The sequence below is a fragment of the Asterias rubens genome, chromosome 14, assembly GCF_902459465.1.
Source record: "Asterias rubens chromosome 14, eAstRub1.3, whole genome shotgun sequence".
Lineage (NCBI taxonomy): Eukaryota > Metazoa > Echinodermata > Asteroidea > Forcipulatida > Asteriidae > Asterias > Asterias rubens.
Window position 1 is genome coordinate 10,983,754 of NC_047075.1, and position 21,483 is coordinate 11,005,236.

The 21,483-nt window shown below is 38.7% G+C and overlaps 1 protein-coding gene across 1 annotated transcript in view; it reads left to right on the forward strand.

Moving 5' to 3' along the window:
• The first annotated feature begins 6,254 nt into the window (after window positions 1-6,254).
• LOC117299129 overlaps window positions 6,255-21,483 on the forward strand; it is a 41,912-nt gene continuing 26,683 nt past the window's right edge. Inside the window, exons 1-8 of the mRNA XM_033782590.1 lie at window positions 6,255-6,398; window positions 11,335-11,478; window positions 15,149-15,217; window positions 15,606-15,680; window positions 15,914-15,985; window positions 19,008-19,064; window positions 19,230-19,402; window positions 21,146-21,267. Coding sequence (XP_033638481.1) covers window positions 6,298-6,398; window positions 11,335-11,478; window positions 15,149-15,217; window positions 15,606-15,680; window positions 15,914-15,985; window positions 19,008-19,064; window positions 19,230-19,402; window positions 21,146-21,267 — 813 coding nt within the window. The 5' untranslated portion in view covers window positions 6,255-6,297. The remainder of the gene's footprint in view (window positions 6,399-11,334; window positions 11,479-15,148; window positions 15,218-15,605; window positions 15,681-15,913; window positions 15,986-19,007; window positions 19,065-19,229; window positions 19,403-21,145; window positions 21,268-21,483) is intronic.

A 21,483-nucleotide genomic window follows, 5' to 3' on the forward strand; every position in this document is an offset into this window, starting at 1 on the left:
TCCGGTTGTTTCCTCATTGAACTTCTTTCAAGCATTGTTAATTACCTGTTTGTATACCTCATGTATGGACCGCCATTGTCTTACACTGAGAGAAAAGGTGAAAGGAAATATTCCAAAGGAGATCAAGAGAAACTATCGCTCCCAGGAGCTACCAGCGGAGCTATTGCTCCCAATAGAAACTACGATAGAAGCTGTCGCTCACAGAAGCTACCAGGGAAGCTATCGATCACAAAAGCTACCAGAGAAACCATCGCTCCCAGATAAGCTATTGCTCGAACAAGCTACCAGAGAAACTATCGCTCCCAGAAGCTACCAGAGAAGCTATCGCTCCCAGTGGCTACCAGAGAAGCTTTCGTCAATAGAAGCTACCAGAGAAGCTCTCGCTCCCAGAAGCTACCGGAGAAGCTCTCTCTTCCAGAAGCTACCAGAGAAGCTATCGCTCTTGGAAGATGCCAGAGAAGTTATCATTCCCAGAAAGCTACCAGATAAGCGATCACTCCCAGAAACTACCCGAAAAGATATCACTACAAGAAGCTACCAGATAAGCTATCACTCCCAGAAACTACCAGAGAAGCTATCGCTCCCAGAAGCTGCCAGAACAGCTATCGCTCCCAGAAGCTACCACAGAAGCTTTCGCTCCCAGAAGCTACTAGAGAAGCTATCGCTCTCAGAAAATGCCTAAGAAGTTATCACTCCCAGAAAGCTACCAGATAAGCTATCACTCCCGGAAGCTACCATAGAAGCTATCACTACAAGAAGCTACCAGATAAGCTATCACTCCCATAAACTACCAGAGAAGCTATCGCTCCCAGAAGCTGCCAGAGAAGCTATCGGTCACATAAGCTACCAGAACACCTATCGCTCACAGAAGCTACCAGAACACCTATCGCTCACAGAAGCTATCAGAACAGGTATCGCTCCCAGAAATTACCACAGAAGCTATCGCTCCCAGAAGCTACAAGAGAAGCCATCGCTATGGCGTTTTGCTACAGACCCTTTAAATAGCGGAGCTTCATTATAGATTAGACAAAGCCATTTCCCATACAACATGTTGGTGAGCTCCATGAAACCAAACATAAAATGCAAGAACATTGGCAAACTTCTGGTACACTCCTTTCAGTTTTCGCTTTCCTGATTACTAATGCGGATACTAATAAACTGCGATGAGACAAATCTAGCTGTGCTGTTAAAGCCAAGCACACCATTTGTTTTGTCTTTTAACGCACTGTTCAAACATTGACCCCTGACCTACCAGTAGAGAGGTCATTTAAATGTATTTTATTTCATTGGATATAATATTTTTAAGATTGTTTGGGAAAGGGTGGATTATTTTAAACCAAAAAATACATTCATTATTATTTTCACTGTGATGTTATGAAACGTAATAATGCATTTGAGTGGAGAAAACCAATTTAACGTATGTTTGACTCCCTTGACATTTGACCTAGTTGTTTGGAAAGGGTCATTCGAGTACACAATTACGTTTTTTAGATTATCGGGGTCAGGTTTCTATTTAACTCTAACACAATGTTTGTCCTAAAAATGAATAGTTTTAGAGATATTTGACCATAAAGTTTGATAATTACCACCTAATTTAAATATGCAAAATAGGTCACTTCCGGGTTGAAAGTCTTGTCCCATTTTGGATATGTCATCAATAACCACCCAATAAACAAGACTCAACAATAAAAAAGCGTTTGTAATTTGTTTGACACAACATGAACATAATTCTCAATCTAGTCCTCTATAGTGTGCTTTAATTTTAAGCCACAAAAAAGCCTTGTATTAACACTTTCTACTTTTTTTTTTTTAAGTTAGTAGTTTCATTGTAACTAACAATGCAACGAAACAAACACGAAGTTATTCTAAGGACAGACTGAAACTCTCTGAAATTAAATGTCGAGAACTGAATTCAAACAATGTTCGGAATAACTGATGTTCGGTTAACTGTACATCATCATAATAAGCAGCCATGCTAACCTTTTTAAAATTGCCCTGTAATTTGGGGCGGTTTTAGTAATCCCCTATCGCCGTAAGACTCATTTTTCGCAGTGCAATTGCTAGTTTACAAAGAGACTGTTCATGACAGTGCATACGCTCTGTTTTGGCTATAGACGATGTGACCTCTGACATCACTCGAAAAACATAACATGATTCACTCGCATACCGCCGGGCAGAACCTTTGTGTTTTGGCAGCCAGCTAGAAAGTGTACGCAATCTTACCGTGACCACGCGTCTTGTTGCATGGCGAAACGTGACATATACGGTGTTTTGTCAACAGAGGGCGATTGAATGTAAACACAGGTCACATCGTCTATACTTACCTCAACATTTTGCGCTGACGATCACCATTTCCGTTTTACTGTGCAAGCGCTGGTTTTCTTCGCTAGATGTGAAAGGCGTGAGATATTTTCTTCCATGGTAAAACAAAACTCCCCGGTGTCTTACAACCAGGGCCCAATTCTATAAAGCTTAACGGTAAGCAGATTCGCTTGCTTAACATAGCGAAACAAATTGCTTAAGCGTGAACCTGTTTCACGAGCGGTTGCTAGCTTATGCACGTAAGCAAACTGCGCGCGCAACACTTAAGATCGTTTGCTTAAGCAAAAAAAAAAGGTGCTGACATAATGGCGGGCGAAATAAATGCTGAGGCGATAACAAAATCATCACATTCTCTGTGTGATATGTATTGTTTGTAATGGTTAAAAGTGCCCCTTGAAAGGTTTACACACTAACTTAAGAGTAAACAAGAAGGAGATACATTGTAAACAAATTCTGAAACATTTTAGACACTCGTTTACTTCGATTCACCTACCGCACACACTTGCAAAGTACACACAGCTGCGCCGCCACACTATTGCAACAACGTATTGCAATTATATTGCACAATGCGCTGTGCTAAAACAGGGTGTTTAGCTAAAAAAAAGGAAAAAAAAAAAAAAAAAAAAAAAAAAAAAAGGAAGGGAGCTTTAATGACCCTTTTTGCTTGCTTACCGCTTTAAGCAAACAACATTGCTTAAGCAAGTCTGAGAAATGAAAACAATTGCTAGGTGCGCCCGTTTAGCACACAATCGACCGTTGCGCAGCTCTATGAAATTGGGCACATGGTGAGCAACCAGGTGTACTGGCCCGGCTTCAAGACGTTCCCTTTAGGTCCATTGTTGTTCTGTCCACATCCAGGGCTCCCTTCCTGGAACCAAAAAAATAGACACACCTTAAGCTGGGATTCCCAAGAGTAATTAATCCTTTTAAATTGTCCATTATACCCACCGGGAAGTATGGCCAGGGAGATGGCTCAGGCCATTTCGCTTCCATAACTTTATACCAGCAGCTCGAGACCGGACAGGAAACGGGTCTGGAAGAAACTGCAAGGTGGAATAGACATTACGAGCTTATCAATTTGTGCGTGTGCATAGGCTGTAATTTCCCGATAACCCGCGACGTACGTTACATGTTAGCGAGGAAACCATAACAATAAAATATGGCAATAATCTATTTTATTTTGTACGTATTTATCGTTCAATTGTAGAAGGCTCCCCAACAACAATTCACAGGAACTTCCAGACGGATTGTTTTCAGATCAGACAGACTTAGAACGAACTGTACAAAGGATGTGAGTATTGCAATTTGCAATTTATTGCGTATTTTGTTTTATTTTATTTTATTTTTTTGCTAGGTGGTTAACAATGGTTTTACCTTTGCGATTAAAAAGCAAAGTAAGGGTGGATGTGTAACTAAAATCCATTTCCTCCAATGTGTGATTTTTAAGACTTGGTTGGGCCTACATAACCAAAACATGAATTTTAAAAAATTGTTGTCTTTATCTCCGGCTTCGACTGACAAAAGTTCCAGGCTACGTGCAAACTCCGTTCCAAGTGGGTCAGAGTATCCAGGGGACAATTTTAACTGTTCGTGCTTACTTTCCAAGCGGAAAACATTGGTTTCTTATTTATAAAATCCCAAGTCACCGTCACCAATAAACAAATTTACACACCTGTGCGAGTGTGTCTCCATGTCAAAACAACCAGATAGTCTGTTTTGTCCAATGTCTGAGAGGGAAGAATGGGGGGGGGGGGGGGTTGGGTAATGACTGATCATAACGCAAGAGCCCTGTACTGAGGGAAGAAAAGTGTAGCGACGAGTTCTTAAACGGCCGTTTAAAACCGACAAATGTTTTAAAAGGACGTTCACGAACGAGTCACTACACTTTTATTCCCATTCAAAAATGCCATTTTGTTAAAAAAAGTTAAACAAATACAATTATAGACACTTTAGCAATTGGAAATTCGAAGGTTGAAGAATCTGTTTGATGCGCGTTGGTTGTGTTTATAAAACGCGCGTTTAAAACATCCCACGTGACGCGCTCTCCACCAATAGGAGTAGATAAACTGTCTGTGGTATTTATGGATACAGTTTAATGAGAGTGACTGATGATTTTTAAGAAGTTTACAGGATGACCCTAATATCCTCTGATAATGAGCCTTTGCAGCAGGTACGATGGTGATGAACCCCCCATTACTGAACTTGTTTAATTTGGGCTTTGTAATTAAACAAAACAATAGCAATAAACTGGAAGATATAACGTTTTTACTTGTTGCGTATACAACAAAAAACAAATACTACAGACCGTTGCTTGTTTATTATGCGGAAATCGATAGTTTGTTACATTGGTTTTCATGTTGCTTGTGTGCGGCGTGATTTAAACACAATTTTACAATTTTAGTAACAGTTTTAGCTGCGTCGTAAAGTTTTACTGTGAGGTTATGGGCTTTATCACAAGTGGATACTACTGAGTTCTAATCAAACACATAATTAGTAGAGTAAGTTCTTAAAATAAAATATATATTTTTACACTTTATAGCTTCGATTATGTTCTTTAACCTTCTATTTCCCCTTTTGCTATTTTGTTCTAGCAATACAAATCATAACAAGTTGCCATGTTTTTATGTGTTTACAGTGATCTTGCTAACAATCAAATTCGAAAGGTGTCTCCATCAACTTTCAAAGGTTTAAAAAAAGGCTATTATTTGTAAGTAAACAAGTAATATGTTTTGTTCTTGTACATGAATCTATCTGTGGGGGCATGGTTTGCTTGTGCGTAAAGCGCTCGCCTCTCACCAAGGTGACCCCGGTTCGATACTCGGCTAGTGCCATTATGTGAGTTGAGTTGTGCGTTGGTTCTCTGCTGTGCCACGAGGGTTTTCCAGACCATTCGGTGACAATTTGGCAGTTAATTCATTTCCCTAATGCTAACTTTTAAGATAAATTTTGGGGAGCAGTGTCGAAAATTGGTAAAAGTTCAGAGTGGCATGGTGGGTGCAAACTTTTGCTTGAGGTCCTATTTCCTGAACGAGCCGTCTGATAGTCCAGCATGATGAGTGTAACAACAAACACATCGTCTGCATAAAATGACAATTCTAGGACATCAAAACGTAATTTCATAATTCTGACTAATGCGTCTAATTCTCATAATAACAAAAACTCGAACTTCTCTAGGTTCTTTCATCACAGCACACCACTCTGATAGACCGACACTAGGCTGTGTTAAATAACAACAGTCTCCTGACGATGACTACAGCAAGCTATAGTCGAAACGATGAGACCAACTCAAGAACTGTCTCTGTGGTAGTACCGTTAATTACGATCATATAATCTAAAGTGGTAGTCCCAGCCAATTTCCTATACCTTCCGCCCGGGTTGTAGTTAAAAAGCAGGACAGTTCTTTTTATAACAGAGAAGTCTTCCGAACATCCGATAAATCTACTCCGCGTTAGTAAAATAAAGAAATACGGTTCTGTGAGAACAACCTCTATACCTGGCAAGTAGATACACGCATGGTGTTACCGCAAACTAAATTTAAATTTAAATACTTATTGTCTGTTTGTGTACTATATACATCCCATATATGGTCATGCATTCCAGGCGCATCAACTCGACCCTGGTGCATCCACTGATTCCTACGTTGGTTGCTTAGATAACTACCAAGGCTTTGAAATCACATTATAATAAAACATTGACCTACATTATTGATCGCATCTTGCTGGTTATTTGTTCAGGCTCCACACTTTGTAACATCTTAACTATGGTAATAGTTAAAAGGTAGATTTAAAAAATGGCAAGATTTCAGACTACATGAATAGTAATAGGGGCAGCTACCCAAGTGGCAACTTACCTTTAGATAAAAGCGACTGGGAAGATAAATTTCCGAAAGAAGGCAAATATTATTTCATTTCAAAGTCCTGATAAAGTTACCATTGAACGTCGCTGAACGACTGATATTATTTACAAACTTGCCTCATGTTTCACTTTTTGCTTTTCAGATTATTAGCTGCAAACAAGCTGAATGATGAGTCACTACCAAATGATTTATTGGTCAACTTTACGCTTAATACTTTGATGTAAGTAGTCAGTAAAAACCCTGTCATGACGTCATCAATTATGTCATCGATCCAAAAAAGTGGCGGTTTTATCTAATCAGTATTGCCTATGAACATAGTAAGTTTTAAGTTTGTACAAGCTTTACTTTTGTTTAAAAGCTCAAAAGTAAATATTGTCCAAGTCTTTATCTATCCGATGCCCAAGTATGAAATCATAACATTCATATTCGTTGAGATACAGCGAAAAGGAAATGTCGTTTTTCAACTTTAAAAACCTTGCCATGACGTCATCAATGACGTCATCATTCCCAAAAAGTGGCGGTTTCGTCTACACACTATTGCCTATGTGCATAGTAAGTTTAAAGTTTGTACAAGCTTTGCTTTTGTTTAAAATTGCTGGAGAAGGTTCGCAGGAAAAGAAGAACGCGAGGAAAAAAAAAAAAAAAAAAAAAAAAAAAAAACTAGACATAGTGTTTTTTGTTAATTACAAAAACACGGTGTTCGGTTGGACGTTACGTGATGACGTAGTTTAAAAACATTGAACCATAAAGATGTTTTTTTATACAATGTGTCGTTATTTCATAGTTAAACTTGTATCACACTTTTGGACGCCTTGTTTCTTCACAAATGCAATATGTTTGTGTGAGATTGGCATCAGTTTTTTGTTTGCAACTTATGAAAGCCCTTTAAAAATCTAGCTCACCCCTGCACTTGATGCTGTACACAGATTTGATAATCAACAGCGCCCTCTTTGGTGGGCAAAAAGAGAGCGCTGTTGGGAATTCCCCCACAAACTTTCGCGCCATATGATTTTTACACATTTTATTGTTATTCGTTACCTGATGACGTCATTATGACGTAATTAGGCCTGTGTTGTCTTAACAATACTAGGGTTCAAATATCTATTGAGTTTCAAGGTTCAAATCGATCTCAATCTTGAGTTATGCCGTGGATAAGCTCAAAAGTTGTTTTTTTTTATGAAAAAAACACGAAGGCGAACTTTGACCCGAACTTCGACCCGGAAGTTAAGGTCGTACGATTTTAGCGTTAACTTTTTAAATGTTGTCCAAGTCTTTATCTATCCGATGCCCAAGTATGAACATCATAGCTTTTATATTAGTTGAGATACAGCAACAAGCAAAAGGTAATTTTTTAACATTAAAAACCCTGTCATGACGTCATCAATGACGTCATCATTCCGAAAAGTGGCAGTTTTATCAACTCACTGGTGCCTTTACTGTACATAGGAAGTTTCAAGTTTATACAAGCTTAACTTTTGTTTAAAAGCTCAAAAGTTGTTTTTTGATGAAAAAAACGAATAAAAAAACACGAGGGCGAACTTTGACCCAGGGTAATGACCCGGAAGTTAAGGTCGTACGATTTTTGCGTTAACTTTTCAAATGTTGCTGAAGTCTTAAACTATCTGATGCCTAAGTATGAACATCATAGCTGTTATAATCGTTGAGATACAGCAACAAACAAATGATCATTTTTGAACATTAAAACCCTGTCATGACGTCATCAATGTCGTCATCATTCCAAAAAAGTGGCGGTTTCATCCAATCACTATTACCTATGTACATAGTAAGTTTTAAGTTTGTACAAGCTTTACTTTTGTTTAAAAGCTCAAAATTTGTTTTTTGATGAAAAAACACGAATAAAAAAACACGAAGGCGAACTTTGACCCAGGGTAATGACCCGGAAGTTAAGGTCGTACGATTTTAGCGTTAACTTTTTAAATGTTGTCCAAGTCTTTATCTATCCGATGCCCAAGTATGAACATCATAGCTTTTATATTAGTTGAGATACAGCAACAAGCAAAAGGTAATTTTTTAACATTAAAAACCCTGTCATGACGTCATCAATGACGTCATCATTCCGAAAAGTGGCAGTTTTATCAACTCACTGGTGCCTTTACTGTACATAGGAAGTTTCAAGTTTATACAAGCTTAACTTTTGTTTAAAAGCTCAAAAGTTGTTTTTTGATGAAAAAAACGAATAAAAAAACACGAGGGCGAACTTTGACCCAGGGTAATGACCCGGAAGTTAAGGTCGTACGATTTTTGCGTTAACTTTTCAAATGTTGCTGAAGTCTTAAACTATCTGATGCCTAAGTATGAACATCATAGCTGTTATAATCGTTGAGATACAGCAACAAACAAATGATCATTTTTGAACATTAAAACCCTGTCATGACGTCATCAATGTCGTCATCATTCCAAAAAAGTGGCGGTTTCATCCAATCACTATTACCTATGTACATAGTAAGTTTTAAGTTTGTACAAGCTTTACTTTTGTTTAAAAGCTCAAAATTTGTTTTTTGATGAAAAAACACGAATAAAAAAACACGAAGGCGAACTTTGACCCAGGGTAATGACCCGGAAGTTAAGGTCGTACGATTTTTGCATTAACTTTTCAAATGTTGCGGAAGTCTTAAACTATCTGATGCCTAAGTATGAACATCATAGCTACTATAATCGTTGAGATACAGCAACAAACAAATGATCATTTTTGAACATTAAAAACCCAGTCATGACGTCATCAATGACGTCATCATTCCAAAAAAGTGGCGGTTTCATCTAATCACTATTACCTATGTACATAGTAAGTTTTAAGTTTGTACAAGCTTTACTTTTGTTTAAAAGCTCAAAAATTGTTTTTTTGATGAAAAAACACGAATCAAAACACACGAGGGCGAACTTTGACCCAGGGTAATGACCCGGAAGTTAAGGTTGTACGATTTTGGCGTTAACTTTTCAAATGTTGTGTAAGTCTTAAACTATCTGATGCCTAGGTATGAACATCATAGCTGTTATAATCGTTGAGATACAGCAACAAGCAAATGATCATTTTTGAACATTAAAAACCCTGTCATGACGTCATCAATGACGTCATCATTCCAAAAAAGTGGCGGTTTCATCTAATCAATATAACCTATGTACATAGTAAGTTTTAGGTTTATACGAGCTTTACTTTTGTTTTAAAGCTCAAAAGTTGTTTTTTGATGAAAAAATGCGAAGGCGAACTTTGATCCAGGGTAACGACCGGAAGTTAAGGTCATACGATTTTAGCGTTAACTTTTCAAATGTTGTCCAAGTCTTTATCTATTTGATGCCCAAGTATGAACATCATAGCATTCATATTTGTTGAGATACAGCGAAAAGCAATAGTCGTTTTTCAACTTTAAAAACCTTGCCATGACGTCATCAATGACGTCATCATTCCCAAAAAGTGGCGGTTTCGTCTACTCATTATTGCCTATGTACATAGTAAGTTTTAAGTTTGTACAAGCTTTGCTTTTGTTTAAAATTGCTGGAGAAGGTTCGGAGGGAAAGAAGAACGCTAGGAAAAAAAAAAAAAAAAAAAAAAAAAAAAAAAACAGAACAATAACAATAGTTGTTCGGCTGTTAGCCGAACACCTAAAAAAACAGAACAATAACAATAGTTGTTCGGCTGTTGGCCGAACACCTAAAAAGAAAAAGAACAATAACAATAGTTGTTCGGCTGTTGGCCGAAAAACAATGCAACAGCAACAGACCTAAAACTCTACTATCAGTCCCTGGAAAGGTTTCTCGCCTAGAACCTCTACTCGTACGTCCCCTTCGACTCTAGCAGTATGGCTTCACAAGGGGCCGATCAACAATGGATGCAGTGCTCGCACTTCGACTCCTGTTTGAACTGCACCGCGAGTTTGAAAGACCTCTCCACGTTGCTTACGTCGACATCAAGGCAGCATGTGACTCTGTAGATCGGGAAGCCCTTTGGAAAGCCCTGAAAGCAACCGGAGTTCCACCATTTCTTCGACATATCATGCCCCCTCCTCAGCACCTTTGGTGTTCGCCAAGGCTGCGTCCTGGCCCCAGCCCTATTTTGCTGTGACATTGACTGGGTACTGTTCACGAGAGAGCCCAACGAGTGGCCTACCAAGCTCCAGAAGTTCGAGGAAGAAGCTGGGACAATGGGTCTACACACATCCTGGGCCAAAACCAAGATCCAGCGTCTGTTGAGGGCCATGCAGATAAGTTCAGATACCTCGGCTGCGACATCTGCTATGAAGGTCACTCTTCTCCCGACATCCATCGACGACTCGGGCTCGCCTCTTCAACCTTTTGCCAGTTAGATCGCGTGTGGCGGAACAAGCGTTTCAACCTCAAAACCAAGCTGAGGGTGTACACTACATGCGTTCTCCCCATCCTACTCTATGGGTCAGAAACCTGGACACTTTTGGTAGAGGGTGGCCGTAGGCTTCAAGCACCAGAAGCCAACAGCGGATACTAGGTGTCCGTTGGTCAGACTTCGTCTCCAACGAATACATTTTGGAAACCACCGGTCTCGAGGACATCCGTGTGTCCATCTCACGGCGACGCCACTCCCTCTTTGGTCACGTCCGTCGGGTTCAAGAAGACACTCCAGCACATGCCGCCCTCAAGCTGAGCGTCGACGCTGGAGGGGGACTACGTCCTGGCCCTGCCTGAAAGAGACCCAGAGGGCGACCACGCAACACCTGGTTGCGCCAGCTAGAAGTCGACCACCACTCACCGGCACAGCAGCTGTGGCAGTCTGCAAGCAATCGTCTGGTTTGGGCGACTCTACGTCCCCCTTGATGGTCCACAGAGAATGATGATGATGATTTGTTTTTTTGAACACATGTGAAGTATAATTAAATCTAACTGTGTGATTTTCTCAAAAGGTGTATTCTTGAGCGCGTCAAAGTTATTTGCACTCCCTATCCCAACACTGTAATTTGTGTGGTTGGCCACACCATTGTGGACAATGGAATTAAAAGCCACTTATTGATTGATCGAATGACTAATTGATTAAATGATTGATTATTGATTGATCAATTAATATGTCAAACCTGTGGCAGACATAGCGCATTATAAGTTTCCTATATTCTTATTATTGTTATTTCTGAAGTGTTTCCCCACAATGTGCTGTGCTGCTCTGTTTCATACAGTGATCTATCAATGAATGAGCTGACCAAATTTCCAGGAGAACTTCTACGAACACAAAACCAGCTGCTGCACCTTTACCTCCAACGCAACCACATTACTGCTCTAGACGAAACCATGTTCAAAGGACTTCACTCTCTTGCTTCACTGTAAGTTTTGTTTTCCATTTATTTGCTGTGTGTCCAAATTAGGGTGGTTAATGTTACGGTTATCTTATTTAAAGGGAGGGTCATCGTTCCGTAATTTTCACTTTATTTACACCGTTTATTACAAATACTGGACCTGGTTTGACCTTCTTAAAAGCTTTAATGTAACTGACAATTAATGTGTTTGATGTGGTGTTATATTCTGCAAACATTTACATTGTGACAATGAATAGTAACCAACACATTAGTTTATACAGCTATTACATTTTGCAATGTTTTAAACATTAATAATAATAATAATAATAATAATAATAATATAATAATAATAATAATAGTATAATAATGCGACAGACACATCAAAATTAATCCTTGAAAAAATGTGACAAAAGATAAGTTTTTGAGAAGAGACTTGAACTTTGCGGTACAAAGACAAGATCGAAGATTAAGTAGAAGAGAGTCACAGATGCTTGGCGCGGCTGAAAAAAAAGACATGTCACCCCATGAGTGTCGAGACTTGGGTTCAATGAGGAGAAGCATGTAACTTGATCGAAGATTCCTTGATGGAGTGTAAACTTGATGCAATTCGGAAACATTTTGGAGCCGTTGAAGTTGAGAAATCTGGTTGTGAGGAAGACTGTAAAGAAGAGCATTGCCGTTGTCAAGACGAGAAGTAACAAATGCGTGAATGACTTTTCCAGTGGCACTTTTGTCGAAGTACTTGCGAATCTTACCTATATTCCTGATGTGATATGATGAGAAACAAACAATATTGTTGACTTGTGGTTGAAGTGTCATCGATGAATCAAAATTAACCCCTAACTTCCAAGCTTTTAGGGAGGGGGCTATCTGATCACCACCGATGGAGATGTATGGCACTAAAACCTGAGTTAACTGTTGACGTGACCCGAATAGAAAGAACTCTGTCTTATCATCATTTAACTTCAGGAAGTTTTGTTGTGTCCAACGTCGAATCTCTTGGATGCATTTCTCAATTCTTGCAATAGATGCATTGGCGTTTTCTTGAGAAGATTTAAACGTGATGTATAGCTGAGTGTCGTCTGCGTACACATGGTTAAACTTCAGGATTATGTCATGAATCGGTAAAGTGTATAGCGTAAACCACTGCGGGCCGAGTCCGGACCCCTGTGGCACAGAGCATTTCAAAACAACAGGGTCTGATATCGTGGTGCCAATGTATACATGTTGAGTTCTATTGCGGTTATACGATTTGCACCATGCTAGGGCTGTGCCCTCTATGCCAAGGTGATTCTGAAACCGAGAGAGAAGGATGTTGTGATCAACAGTGTCAAAAGCAGCACTCAAGTCTAGCAGGACTAGAAATGTAAGGTTACCATTGTCCATTGCAGAGAGAATATCGTTGCTCATACTGACTAGTGCAGCCTCGGTCCCATGGAAAGGCTTGTATGCTGAATGGAACACGTCGGACAGGTTGAAAGTATAATTGTGATTAGAAATACTTGATGCAACTACTCGTTGTATGACTTTTCCAAGATAGTTTAAGTTTGCAACCGGTCTGTAGTTTGTGAACATCTCCTTGTCCAGGTTTGGTTTCTTGATGAGCGGCCTGATGTAGGAAACTTTGAGGCTATCGGGGAAACAACCGGAACTGAGAGATTCGTTTACAAGCTTAGTGATGTAGGGTACAAATATATCAATGCTTTGCTTTATCGTGGATGGTGACCCTGGATCCAGCTCACAGGATTTTGAAGGAGATTTTATAATAACCCTTTGAATCTCAGCAACAGTGGCAGGCTCAAACACAGAGTCTACACTCTGGTTGAAGATGTGACAATGTCTGCGGCACGTTGTAAGGGACTGATGAACATGATGAGCGGATGTCTGAAATCTTGGTGGCGAAGCATTTCTGGTACTCATTTGCTAAGTCATGGTCATTGTAAGTGGATTGAAGGACAGGGGTTTTAGGTTTGAGCAACAACTTACTTATTTTGAAGAGCTTCTTTTGATCTCCTTAGGATTCTTGTACTTGAGATGAATAATGGATGATATTTGCCTAGTTGATCAAATGCCTAACTACTTTACATTGGTTGCGATATTCTTGTCGTTGTATTGCCAACTCGCAATTTTCCGCAGCTTCCGCTCCAGTTGACGACAGATCTTTCTAGCTGTTCGACTATCATCATTGAACCAGGAGACTTCAGTTTGGGGCTTGACTGATCTCGTTTTCCAAGGTGCGTATCCAAGATGTCGCTGACTGTACTTTCATATTGGCTGAAATAGGAATCCAAGAAGTCACGATCAACTTCTAGATTTGCTTAATGAGTGTCTATGTCGTGTAACTGGTTTGCATTGGTGTTGTGAATGTTAAAATCGCCGGTGATGATGATGATTTCCGACGGATGAAGCAGATATTCCAAAATCAAATTCTCAAACTCCCTTTAAAAAACTTGAAAAAGTCACATGTTGGCCGTTTGAATCTCTTTCAGGTCTGTATACAATGACAAAGCGAACAGATTTAGAGTTTCCGGAAACTTCTGCTTGAAGAGATTCAAAAGTTGTGTACTATACGTCATTACTTTTCACAGAGACAGATAAAGTAGATCTGTACAGTATCGCAACTCCTCCACCAGTCTTGTGAGGTCTTGGGATGAGATGAAAGTAGTAGCCAGCAGGGGTACACTGACGACATGTTAAGTTGTCGTCTGGTCTTAGCCACGTTTCTGAAACAGCAACAAGGTCCAAATCTTTTTGCAGAACAGAATCAGCAAAATCGTCATACTGGTTACATATGGACTGTGTGTTCAGAACACAAAGGCTTAGTTGAGATTTGGCTGGAGTCACTGGTACTGGAACAGATGAGAGTGTAGCTTCGGGTATAGGGGGCTTATGAACAGTTCTACGGCGACCAGCTTTTTTACCATGATGTGTAGGTTGGTAAACAGTGCTGGGATTTACAAAAGGCCAAGGTTCTGTAATTATAATATACAGGAAGGCAGCAGAGTTGTAGCACGTGTGGATGGGGCATAACGAAGACTGAAAAGCTTGTTTCGTGAGTAGGGATTTGCTGAGTTTGGACTAGCTTCTGCTGAGTTAGAGTTATTTACACCGTCAGGGCCGGGACTTTAAGCAATATCACCAAAAAATACAATTTCGGAATGAAAAGTGGCTGGGGAGCTGTCATAGTAAGAAATATGGCATTTCAGATATTAACGACGCTGGATGAGTCCTAGATGTGTCTTTTGCAGAATGCAAGCATCAGACACAATTGATGCTGATGGAACAAAGCTGACCACAGATGAGTCAGTACAGTACAATGGTCTAGCAAGCAGAGAGAGAATGAAAAATACACTTACCTCCATTGTCCCCAGATGGGCGAGCAATGTCCATGGACTAGGTGGATGACTGCACATGATGCAACCACCTAAGTGTGTGTAAGCTTTATACACCAGAAATCTTAACTGAGACAGTGAGGAATTCCACAGAAAAACACTATTTTCACAATTCAGATGACTCCAGGATACACAGAAAAAAAAAAAAAAAAAAAAAAAAAAAGGGGGGGGTGTCTCACTTTCTACAATATTTTTGTTCTAGTCATCATGACGAAAAACTTGTATTATTATTCTTAGTTGTTACGGTTTGCCATATATATTTTAATAACCAGATTAGTCAATTACAACTCTGGGTTTTCTTGCAGATACATCTATCAAAATCCGATAATACAGATGGCAGACTTTCAGTTTTTTGAGACAACCCTAGAATTTCTGTAAGTAAATAAACTCAAAGTTCAATAATTAGAATTTTGCAATAATTTTTAGTAGTGTTTTGCAGTATTTTAGTAATGTTGGATTTACGCCATTAACCATTACATTCTTGCAAAAAGATAACATGGCTGCTTCAGAATTTGGAGCGAAGTCTACGACTGTCCGAACTATTTTATGCGTGGAAGAACACAAAGGGTGTCAATTTGGTAATTTTTGTCCAGGCGGCAGACTCTCCAATTTAGAGTGCCACTAGTTTTTATTATGAGACCTGTTTTTTTTCTTTACATGGATCCACTCGAAGAAACGGTGGCCGGGTAGAAGTTAATGACATAATTATGTGAGTATTCTGCACACAGTAATTTATTTGTTGCTTTTCTCTCCCCTTTGTAGTATTATGTTTCAGTGTGATTTATCAGAAGTTGGAATGAGACCGTTTGCTACGAAAGGAGACACCATAAAGCAAATGTGAGTTAAATGTTTGTAATAAAAGAGAAAAAAAAATGTTTTTGTTACAAATCCGTTCAACATTATTTGTGTTGACTCATACATATTTCAGTTGAGTAATCACTTTTCACTATGATTGTTGCTTGTTTCTATGTTCATTGTGTCTTGATCTATTTTCCTATGCCATCCAATTTCGAAAGATATTGATCTTCGTAACGGCTTATCATTTGTATTTGTGTTAATTGACTGATTAGATTACTCCACGGAAATCCAATTGAACATATTTCCAACACCGTATGGCGTGATTTGAGACATGACTGTTACGTGTAAGTACATTAACACACGGTAAGAAAAAGACAACCTAACTGTCCGGATTTGAACAAATAAAAGGAAAATCGCTGAAACAAACATATTTAATAGTATTATGATGAGAGCAGGGTAAAATCAAATCAAATCTCTTAATTTACGTTTAATTGTTATATCTCGCGTCTTCTTACATGTTATTAGATTATTTTAGAAATGGATTTAACAAAAAAATTGAATGACAGTAAAATGTATAATGTATTATTAAAAGAAAGTCGACTCACCAACGTTTAGCGAGGTGTCAACCGTATAATTGGCCACAGCACTCTTAAGTTTTACCCGTTCTTAGTACATTTCTACAGTTAATTTGGTTTTAATTATATATAAATATTTTTTTTTTCAAGTCTAAAGGCCCTATCACACCATGGCGTATCGCCCAAAACGTACAACTTCCCAACAAACTGCATCAAGAAAGTCGAGATCGGTGTTGGAAAGGACGGTTCCATAACGTATCCATAGCGAATTGAACGTATACATAGCGTATGACTAACGCATTGATAGCGTTTCACTAACTAAATAACAATGTTATGACAGCGTGTCGCAGCGTATGCAATCGTATGAGTAACGTGTTGATAGTGTGATGCGTTCAGCACGACCGATCATGAAGAAATGAGAATGAGTGAAGGCCCTGTCACACAATGGCGTATCGCATGAACGTAAGCCAACGTATGCGAAATATCGAAAATACGTTGGTGTACGCTAATATAAGTCTTGGGTAAGTTGGGGAAACGTCGTTTACGATAAGAGCACGTTGGGATACGCTGTTAAAATTGTGAACACGTCGAGCCCGCGAATGTTTTTTACGCAGGTTCAAAATTTTTCTGCGTACTGAACGTGTGCTTCATTTGTTCTGCATAAGTTCCACGTAAAGTCATGGTACGTTAGACATACGTTGACATACGCTGGCATACATTATAGGAACGTAACTTGTAGGTCGGTATGCGTTGATATACGTCTGCAAACGGAGAAACGTACAGCCAACTTAGTGATAACGTATCCATATCGTTTTGAACGTATAAACAGCATTAAGTGCTCAACTTCGAGATAATGAAGCTGACACGCAAAGTTTCTTTGCAAAATCGTGATCAGAAAAGTGCTCTCGAACCCTTTGAGAATTCACGAGAAAATGCGAGTGTTAATTAGTGCGTCAGTAAACCGCTCCGTTTGGTGGGAAATGTTTCAACGAAAAAAAATTACAATGAAGGAGGATTATCTTGAGATATTTTATCTTAATGAAGAGTTATCAAATGTGTTCAACTGTATGCACATTTTAAATAAAACCTTCGCAAATTGTGACACGATTAAAAAGGTACGCTTTCAATCCTGAGTCAAGTTACGCTTATGTTCCATACACAGTTCGTTTACGTTCCAAGATACCCAGCTACGCTTACGTTCCAAGATATGCGTACGTTCTAAAAGATAAGTTCACTTTCTAAGCTACACAGTTACCAGCTACGTTTGCATTCCAAGTTTTGCTAACATTCCTTCAAGTTACGCTATAATAACAAAAGGTACGCTTTGAAAGATATGGTTCCGTTTCAGGCTACGCAGCTACGCTCATACAATCCAATATACGTATAGGTTCCAGTTACGCTATAATCAATAGGTACGCTTTCAATCAGAGTCAAGCTAGGGTTGCGTTTCAAGAGTTGCAGCTACGCTTACGATTCAAAGAAGATATGGTTCCGTTTCAGGCTACGCAGCTACGCTCATACAATCCAATATACGTGTAGGTTCCAGTTACGCTATAATCAATAGGTACGCTTTCAATCAGAGTCAAACTAGGGTTGCGTTTCAAGAGTTGCAGCTACGCTTACGTTTCAAAGTACATTCTCACAAGGACGCTTTTGAATCTCTCAAGATTTCCCCCCCCCCCCCGAGATAAAAAAAAAATATTTTACCGTGAATAACAGGGCCCATTGATCAATTTCCTCTGTTTAGCAGAAAATACTGCTTACAAAATGTCTTTACTTTTTAAATGTTTAGTCGGGCACTAGCCCCGGTTTTCAAATTTAATTGCAATTTGACTGGTAATCAGTTTCTGCTATGTAATACCTTTTTTGTGCTAAGCAAATTGTTGTGCCACTATGAAGGCATTAATTGTGCCCTGGCACGTCGGGAGTACGTTACGCCACGAGCGCATTCCGATCTGCATCATGGCTATGCGGTAGTAGGCCTAGTTTATTGGTGACAGGAATGCTTTATTTACTTGTCATTGTCCCATCATATTCTGGGTTAGTTTCTTTCTGTTCTTCGTGACGATCTTTGGCTGTACGTCGAAGCACGAAGGCCTACCTCCATCGTCGAAGGATCTGCCTGATCCGTATACTTATGCTGGTTGTTTATAATACATGGATAGACTGGAACCTTATGCTGCGTCGTAGTAAACACGTTGCTATAAACAAAGCACCATTCTACTTACAACATTATGCGACAATGTCACGAAGATTTGACAGTTGCAACGGCTGGAAGCACGTATACGGTGACCTTTAACCGCTTTGTTTTTTTTTATAATATTTCGCTAATTACGTGATATTTTACGGGGCGTACAGTTTCAGTTCGTCATAATACCCTTTCAAATTAGTTTACACTATAAACAGCAGATTTGTATTTTATTAATGTTTTCCCATTATCAATATATGACCATGCTTTAAAACACATAATAGTATCAAGTAATACTGGTAGCCCACCATCATGCCCTAAGCGATAACTGCACTGCGTGTGTTTGTTCAAATTGATTTTAATCATAATTACCAAAGATTACTTGCAATTATTTTTAAAAGAGACTGAACTGTACACCAAAACTATATAAACATTATTTGTATTATTTTAACATTGCATGTGTGAATAACTTAGTATGCATAGGTTAACCAAATTGATGTAATTAAATTACCTTGTACACTCGAAATTTGATTTCAGTCCGTAACCTAAGAATATGATTTCGTTCCTCTGGTTTATTTTCAGTTAAACTAATTTTCTTTTTAGATCTGTTGATAACAGTCTTCAAGAAGCACCACAAACGAATCGGACAGACATTACAATGTAAGTACCCGAATGGAAAATATGAGAAAACTAAAAACAGAAACAAAAATAATATTTAAAGGCAAATGTCATCATTGATTTCTTCTATCGAAGTAACTGTTCGTCCCCTCTTTAAAATCTGTAATGTCGTTCAATAACATGTACATTCACATGTTACTTTCGCAGTGAATTAGTCGGAGACGACTTTATACGTCCATTTTACATGCTGTATGTAGGAAACCGTGACTTTTCGTCATCGGGTTTTGTGTGCCAAGAAACTTCACAACCCGAGCGTAAATGCAGGCCCTGTCATCAGGGAACTTTCGGATCGCAGTCAGGCTGTAGCCCATGTCCGCCAGGTGAGTTTGCAGGAAATGTACTACTTTTAAGGTGCTCCCATACAGAAAGGGATATATTAATGTTAACAGACACTTTTTCCCCTCGAAATACTATTGCATTCCGTCGAAAAATTAATTCGTTTCTTGTTTTCGTTTCCTTGAAACGATGCTACGTTTCCTCAAAATCATTTCGTTTTCTAAAGATATTTGTTTCTTCCCTTAAAGTGTTTGTTTGTTCCCTCAAACATATTAGGCAGCCCAGGAGGCCTTGATATGTCATTTAATTTACCATATCATTACCATATCGCCGCACAATTGGAACATCCTTTAGTTTGTGTGTTGTTTATAAGTATATATTTTTTTTTTAAATGTTGCCGTTGTTTTCTTATATAACAACAAATACAAATATATAAAAAAAAAAAAAAAAAAAAAAAAATAGGGGAATTCAGGTCTTTTAACTATAAATGAAATTCAAGTTTCATCATGATCAATAAGAGTGAACAGAGACGGATTCATAATGGAATTCTTATTGAGCCTTAAATCCATTTGAAACTTTAGGTAAACATTATTGTACAAAGGCCCACACTTCGTGTGTAACAACTTACAATTTATTTAAAATAACAAACCTGTGAAAATGTAGGCTCAATCAGTCATCGGAGTCGGGAGAAAATAACGGTAAAACTAACCCTTGTTTCCGCAAAACCGTAAATCTCGATATCGAGAATTGATATTGTTTGAATGTTTTATCAAAAAGAAGAGCATTTCATGGAAAAGTAATTCAAGGTTTGAAGGTAACGATAGAAGAAAGCCTCCCTTAAAATATTTCTTGCTGAGGTGCTTTGTTTTTTTAGAAATGATTTCAGCAATGGCACAAAATTGAGTTTCGTTTTAGAAGGTTTGTGCCATAACGTCAACTCGCGGGACGTACGAAATCCTAAAATGAACGTATGGTAACGTTCGGGCAATGTAACCTGAATGTTGATTGATCACCCGATTTTCTTACACCATACCTTACTGATTACATAAATGTAAAGCCATACACATATTGTTTTTTGGGGATGATTTAATCTCCGGTACAACCGAGGTGCGCGGGCTGAAGGACTACAATCCCGGCCATATGTAAACCAACATTTTCCTCAAAGTGGATTCGTTAAGACAGGTTGTCGTAACTACCACATCTATATATTCCACAGGTGCGTTTTACCAGAGCAAAACTGGTCAGTATTCGAATGACGGTTTGATCTGTGAAGTATGAAAATATTCACTTAATACAGGGAAGGTACACGATTGCTAGTTACTCAAAACAAATAATAACTTAAAAACTTACTTGGTAACGAGCACTGGAGAGCTGTTGATAGTATAAAACAGTGTGGGAAATGACTCCCTCTGAAGTAATTTAGTTTTTGAGAAAGAGGTAATTTCTCACTAAAATAATAACAAACTTCCAGCTAGAAGTATTTTATTATTATCTGAAAGCACACAAATTCGTCCAACAAGGGTGCTTTTTTCCTTCATCTTTTCTTTGCAACTTCGATGACCAATTTAAGTCTAAATTTTCACAGGATTGTTTTTTTATGGTTATGATGGGATACACCAAGTGAGACGACTGGTCTTTGACAATTACCAAAGTGTACCTTCCCTTTAACAATCGCAAATTTTGGTAAATTCACCACGAGTTTCAAGTGTACATATTCGCAAGAATATTCGCCAAAGTGGGAGAGCAGCATCAGTAATGTTCTAATGGCACATCTGTTTACTCCACAGGTGGGTTTTACCAAAGCAAAACTGGTCAGTATTCGAATGGCGATTTGAACTGTGAAACATGCAATAAAGGAACTTACGTCTCGCCTGAAGCTTCACCTGGCACGAGAGCTGCTGATTGCAAGGTGTGTCATTTCTCACAATCAACAGCTTTCCATTGCTTGTTACTAAGTAAGTTTTTATGCTACCAGTTATTTTGAGTAATCACCAATAGTGTCCATTGCCATTAAACCCAACCATTTACAACAATGGCTAAAGTTTATTCTCGATGAAATCGCGTTACGCCAAGGTACCAATTTTCGACACTTGAAGGGTTGCCTATAAGTATTAGAAAGTCCGTC